Here is a 7,674-nt window from a genome sequence, read left to right as displayed (position 1 = left end):
TCGCGATTTGAACTGCTTTTTACAATATGTTTGTTTGATCAAAGTTGATCTGTGATTCAATTCGCCAAATTCTTAAATTCCACAGGAACTGATCAACATGGAATCAGATTGGAATAATAAATGCAACAAATGGTTAGATCGGAATATTTCAATAAATAGCTAGATTGGAATAGATAGTCAAATGAACAAATCGATAAACGTACTCACCATATAGTCAGATCCACTGCTCGTTGATCCAGTATCGATACGTATATCTGCAGTGGTGGGGTCTGAACGACCAATACGGTTGCCGTGCAACAGTTCTTCCAAGCTTTCGATATATTCAATGGCATTCCGAAGAATTTCCACTTTGGGAAGGCGTTGGTTAGGGTTGGGACACGTGCGACGTTTTAGCGTCTCAAACGCTTCGTTTACTTTCCGTAAGCGTCGACGTTCTCGCAGAGTCGCTGCTTTTCTCCTATCGATCGTCACGGTTTTTTTCTTGCAGGCCTTACAAGCCCAGAGCAAGCAGCGCCGATTGGGTCCGTGGTATCCGGGGGCTAAAACATGAGGGACGTGTTCATCAACATCGTCGGAAGCTGACGAAGAAGATGAAACAGATGAGGAAGGAGAGGAAACCATGTCTGACTTTTCGCTCGATTCTTTCTCGTGAGATGAACAGCTGGCTTCATCATCCATCGATTTGTCATCAATATCGCAATCACTCAAGCCAGCATCCAAGAGCATTTCCTGTTCTTTGTCCGTTTTTGCTTCGGAAACTTGTCGTTTATGTTTCGGACTTCCAGTATTTCGAACCCCACCATTCCGTGGGGGTTCACATCCAGGCCCTCGGACCTTGTGAGTCGGAGCCTTTGTCTTCAGTCTTTGATATTCCTCTCTCTGGTCTTTGGTACTCGATGCGAACGAATGAGTTCTACTGCTGCTCCTTGATTTACTTAGAGACTCGTTCCTGGGGATTGAACCTTCGTCTGTCGTGGTCAAATTATAAAATGAACGTTGTTGCTGTTGTTGTTGATGTTGATGATGATGTTGGTGTTGTGTTTGCTGTTGCTGGTGTTGCGAATGATGCTGTTGATGTTGTTGGTGGTTGTTTTGATGAGGAATATGTTGTAGTTGTTGTTGTTGTTGCTGTTGTTGTTGTTGTTGATGGGAATGATGATGACGATGTTGCTGCTGCTGTGGCTGCTGCTGCTGACTATTACTACTGTTGTGATGTTGTTGTTGGTGATGATGATGATGACGATGATGGCGTTGTGTTGTGTGATGAGATAGAGAAGAACCATTCAATTGCTCCATGTCATTAATATGCTGTTTGCTGTTGTTGTTATTACTATTATGATCATTATCACTCTTATTGTTGTTACTGTCGTTGCTACTATTGCTTGTAGAAGTAGTAGTAGTAGTACTACTACTAGTAGAGGTGGGGAGTGTAGTAGCTGTAATAGTAGTGGTAGTATTGGTGGTAGTAGCGTTCTTACTCTCAATAATGTTGCTGTTGTTTTTAATGTTGCTATGGTTACTGTTATTATTGTTGCTGTTGTTGCTATTGGTTTTGTTGTTGATTTTGCGATGACTGCTGCTACTACTACTACTACTATTACTATTATTATTATTATTATTACTAATATCATTGTTATTGTTCTTGTTTATATTACAGCTACTACTAATGCCACTATTAATACTATTAATACTACTATTACTTCTGTTACAATTTTTGCTGCTGCTGTTACTACTGCTGCTACTACTACTGCTACTGTTACTACTGTTGCTGCTGCAGCTGGTATTACTACGTGGTCTGTTACTCCGTATACCAACACCACCACCACCACAACCACCACCAACACCTCCGATACAGCTACCCGTAGAATTTGAACCTACGATGCCCCCGTTTGTCAGAGTTATGTTCTGCTGGTGCCCGAGCCCATTGTATAAATCAGGGTACTGTGGTCGACCGTAACCCCTGAGGTGGTAATTTGAAGGGCCAGCAGCCGAGTAGTAACCCGAACAAGAAGTGCCAACGTTGGACGACGCTGGATGAGAATGAGAGATGTCCATAATGTGACACGCATCTGCCGTTTCCATATCAACAACAGCAGAGCCAGATGTGTTAGAAGCCGTACGTATATGAGTATTTCCGTTGTAAGGAGTACCATACTCATAACGACAGCTCCGATAGTCCGCCATCATCATCATCATTGTTGATGTCAAAAATTAAAAAGTTATTGTTGTTGTTGTTGTATTTCTTTCGGTGAGTTTAATTTCAACTTGTACTCTTCGTGGTTTGAAATTATGGGTAAGTATTTTATTAAAATAACTGAAATGTTTACGTATATATTTCTCTTTTTTTTTTGAAACCTTGATTTATTTATTTAATTAGTCTATAAATAAGAGATAGCCTAATTATTTGTCAGGTAATCGATCAAAGCCAGGTAGTTTAGTTTAGACATATTCAAGACCAAATTGCACATTGGGTAGAATATCTTAGACAAAATCAGGCAACTGGTAGAATCTATAGAAAAACTGATTAATCATTAATTAATCTTGTTCTTTTACAATTTAATACACACATAAATACCCGCATGTATATATATATATATATATATATATATATATATAGGGTGGTAAATGTCTGTATAAAGAGAAATATATTCTTCTTTACTGAGAACAGGGAATATGGAATATTAACTCAATATTAATTAATTATCAATCAGATTATCAGATTCTTAAATAAACATTTGATTACTTTTTCTTCTTTTAGTTATAAAACTAATAATGTATGCTCAATCATGGTTGATTTGCGGCTAATCAATAACAGCAATATAAAGTAACAAGTTTTTTAGAAGTATAAAATATCGAATTTTATAGGTAATTATGGTTGTGTAATTTTGCGCTAAGAAGTTGAGTTAGAATATAATTTCCAAAAGGCCAATTGTATAATTTGATTAAAAATAGTCTTAAATGTGTGTAAGACAAATTTTAACATGTATCGATTCAATATCTTAAAAGGTCAGTTTTAATTAAAGTTAGACAATATCAAGTAATTATATCTTAAAATTTAAAACCAAACAGCTAAGCTTAAAAATCGAACATCAATTTGATGTCTTATGTGTGTGTGTGTGTGTGTGTGTGTGTGTGTGTGTGTGTGTGTGTGTGTGTGTGTGTATGTGTGTGTGTGTATGTGTGTGTGTGTGTGTGTGTGTGTAATATATAATATATATGAGATGATATAATTTGTTAGAATATAGTATTTTTACAATAATTTAGACATAATGAGGTAAGCAATTAATTTTAAAAAGTCAATTAACATAAGACATTTTTAATGAAAGAGAAGAATTGGACAGTGTTTCTTTTTTATATTTGATTAGAATTAATGTTTTATTCAAAGTAGCTCGCCTATAATTAATTTTTAATTATTTTATAAACCAGACACAATGAATTTGATAATTAATATTACTCAGCCTTCTGTTTCAGGAATTTTTGAATTAAAATATTTCTTATGAAAAATTTAAGAAGAATTACATGATTTAAAAACTTAATTAAAACCTGAAAAGTATACAAAATAATACAACTGTCTTGTTTTAATTATACGTTTATTTAGATTAAGTAGTTCTTTCTTTTTCTGAATTAGCTTAGCTCAAAGTTACTTTACCCCTAATTAATTTTGTTTTAATGTGGAAAAAATAAAATGGCGCGTTAGGTGAATGGTTTAAACAAAGAGCAACAAAAATAATGACTTCGATAATTAATAAACAATTACGACATAGCAACAGCAATATCAACGACAACAACACCAACAACAATAAAAATACACTCGTTTTAAAATTATGATTTTTAGCATTGACCCAAAGCCGTGCATTAGGGTGAGGTGCTAAGGTGTAGGACGTGGATACGGGTTCACATCGAATACAGACTTTTGTGTATGTGGGTGTGTATGTTTTCTTTTTACAGTTACTAATTTGATTATTTAAACAGGACTGACATATATCACAAAGATAATTTTTTTTTAAATTTCCGATATTAAATAAAAGAGTAATTTGTTTTAATTTGTAATTTTTTTTACCGCTTTTTAATCGTCTTGAAACCGAAAAATTTTTATCCAAATGGAAATAAACAAAAAACTATCTCCTTTTTCCTTTGTGTATTGTTTTAATGTTTTTGTTTTGCTATTTTTGTATCCTTATATTTCTGTGTTATTTAAAAGTGTGTGTGCCTTCGTGTATATGTGATAAGGCTTTAACAGTTTGTGTTTATGTGTGTATATACATTTGAGTATATGCCTGTGTTTAACGTGTGTGTGTGTGTAACTGAAAAATCACCGATAGTACTTGGTTGTGATTATCACATCGATCAATAATTTACATGATTTCCATATTTTCTTCGAAGTCTTCACGTGGTTTCTTTAAGCAGTTTATATACAATACTATCAATTCGCTCTTTGACTCATTTGCCAAATGTGCGATGTATTAGTTTCGATTTAGTATCGAACTTGTGTTCTTTCAGTGAAATTGTTCATCCGTCTCTCCATTCACCAATTTACCTAATTACTTATATGCGTCTCGATCTATCTATTAATCTATGAATTTTTCTGTCTTTCTGCCTATATATGAATCCATTCTGTATTTGTCTTTCAAAATATTTATTTATATCGATATGACAGCGCATATACATTAAATATATTATTAAATATATCTATAATATTTTATTATATATTTGTATATGTGTGTGTCTGTTGGTATTTAGGTGTCAGTTTGTCTGTCTTTGTTTCTTATTTTCTCTCTTTCTCTATTTCTTTATTTCTCTCTTAAGTGTTTCTTAATCTATCCGTCCCTTTCTCCTCAAAATCCTTGTCTATAATTCATATATTAATTAGTATATCTGTCTCTCTGTCTGCTTGTCTGTCGGTCTCAATGTTTGTCTTACTGTTTGCATGTATTGAGTGTTTACGTTACGTACGCAAGTCACCTACAGACGACAGCAGAAAACACCAACAGACGACAGCAGTTACAAAACGCTGTACTTGTTGATTTAAATCAGGTCTTTCACACGACACATTGAACAAGACATAATAATCCCTATCATCGTCATCATCATCATCTTCATCATCATCATCGTCGTCTTCATCTACATTATCATCATGGTCTCAATGACGGTGTCTGTATCAATTTAGAGCCAGCACCCACCTCTCACCATATATATATATATAAAACTTCAATGCCATCCATCATATATCGTGTTTCATTATCGCTTTAAATTTTTTCTCATTTTCTTTCTGGCAGTTATCTATATCTTAACAATTTTTTGATGCTACCATAGTTTCTTATTTTTTCTATAAATATATAAATACTTATATTTCAAAACTAAAACGTCATTTCGTTTTCTGAATTTCTTTTCCTTAAATGTTCTCTGTTACTGTCGTTGTTGTTGTTGGAATTACTATATTATTATTATTATTATTATTACTATTTCTTTTTTTATTCCTCTATGATATCCATCACACCAGTGCTGTTTTCATTGACAGTTTCTCGTCCAAGAATTCATTTTAATGATTCGTATTTCGTTATTTAATTTCTGGCTTATAACCGTGCATAATTAGACTCTCTCGTTGTTGTTGTTATTGTGGCCATCTATTTCACTCTGTTTTCATTTGCAATTATTATCGTCATTAATTTCATTTTTCAAATATCCTTTTTGTTTGTTTTGGCGAGGAAGAAGTTTTTATCTCAGATTATTTACAAAATTAATTCGACTGCAATAATCTTCTTATTCATCGGTGACTTCTTTGCGTATTAGGAATGGCTTTAAAATATATATAAACTTCTTTACAAAGATTCAATTCCAATTTATGAATTATTAGACAGCTGACTTCAATAATATATTTTATCCATCGATCAGAGGTAAATAAATTTTTAAATCAATATTATAATTAGTGTTGTAGTGTTTAGTATTGTTGTTATTGTTGTTTGTTTCTTATATTTTCAAATATATTTGATCAAATATCATTCCAGGATCGAAGTCCGCAATGGAGCTGAGCAGAAATGTTGAAAACTAGCATCAAACACAATGCACCGTAGTTATTTGGTCGCGTCTCTCAGTGATACAGGTTCAAATCCGTTTGGTGCTATACGGGAAACCTCGCTTTTTTTTTATCCGTCGTGTATTGTTTAAAAAGACATTCATATACCAGTAATACACTGGAAACAAACCAATTGACTATATATAGATGTAGATACATAGATTCAAAAACACAAATTGTCCATTCGATCAGTTATAGCAGAAGAATAAAGACAGTTATGTTTGTACATTTATATCTTATTTTTTTTTTACTTGTTTTAGCTATTGAACTGCGGCCACACTGGGGCACCGCCTTGAAGGGTTTTAGTCGAAAAATCGACCCCCGTACTTCCTTTTTTTTTCGTTTTTTTTATAAGTTTGAAACTTTATATATATATCGTTCTTCAAAGGGGGCGCAGTTGCAAATCAACAGCCGAGTCACATATTTTAAAATAAATGTAAATGTATGTATGTATGTATGTATGTGTGTGTGTATGTGTGTGTATGATAATGAGTATGGATGTGCGATGTATGAATGTTTTCCTCTCTCGTTTACCAAAGAACCAAACTGATGTGGGAAGATTAAAAGAAGGTACGGCACGATCCAAAAAAATTCTTCAAGTAAGCCGCCGAAAAAGTTTTATAGCAGAAGTTTATTAGTTTGTTGGCCGGTTGGTCTGACGGTTGGTCATTCGGTCGGTCGGCTGGCTGGCTGGCTGGCTGGCTGGTAGGTTGGTTGGCTGGTTGGTTGGCTGGTTCTTCGTTCTTCTTCGGATGTTCTTTCTTACTTCGAAGAAAGGGTGACGTGAAATGATGGTTTAAAAAAAAGTAGTGCCAGCCTCTGTTGGTTGGCATGCCAAACTGAAATCTCACCCCCACCACCACTGCTGCTCCCACTACTGCCGCCACTCCCACCCTGCCTGCTACTCTCAAAGCACCCACCCCTTGCCGCCGCCATCATCATCATTTACGCACATCAGTAGTAATACTACGACCACCACCACAACCACCTCCACTTCCACCATCACTACCACCACTTCCACTACCACCATCATCAGTATTGCCACCACCACCACCACCACCACCATCATCATTAGTATTGCCACCACCACTACCACCACATCACCACCATCACCACCACCATCACCATCACTACTAGTATTATCACCACCATCATTACACTTATTACTTTTACCACCTCCACCACCACCACCGCCGCCGCCGCCGCCACCATCACCACTACTACTACTATCACCACCACCACCACCAACCCCACTACTCTTACCATCACCGCTATTAGTACTACTACCACCATAACTACTACTACTACCAACATCATCACCACCACCACCACCACCACCACCAATTCCGAGGCCACCGTTGCCGCCGCCGCCGCGCCGCCGCCGCCTCGTCGCCATCATCATTACAAATAACATCCAACCAAACATCGCTTACCCATAAGGAACTCTACCTCTTCCCTCCAGCCTCACCCTTCTTCACCCCGTGCCTCATGCCCACCCCCTTCAACTTCCAGCTACTGCTACCGACAAACCGTTTCCTAACACACATACACACGCATACACACACACATATATACACATATATATACACACATATATACGT

General features: G+C 35.9%; 1 protein-coding gene across 1 annotated transcript; it reads right to left on the bottom strand.

The window, feature by feature from the left end:
* Window positions 1–207: 207 nt before the first annotated feature.
* On the bottom strand, window positions 208–1,125 carry LOC118768670 (myb-like protein AA; the record flags this gene model as incomplete). Its single annotated transcript, XM_036515522.1, has 1 exon — window positions 208–1,125. A coding segment is annotated over one exon (918 nt), but the record flags the coding sequence as incomplete, so codon positions are not given.
* Window positions 1,126–7,674: the final 6,549 nt, after the last annotated feature.

This window comes from Octopus sinensis, unplaced genomic scaffold, assembly GCF_006345805.1.
Source record: "Octopus sinensis unplaced genomic scaffold, ASM634580v1 Contig00800, whole genome shotgun sequence".
NCBI classification, from domain to species: Eukaryota; Metazoa; Mollusca; class Cephalopoda; order Octopoda; family Octopodidae; genus Octopus; species Octopus sinensis.
This window is presented reverse-complemented; position numbering and strand designations above follow the sequence as displayed.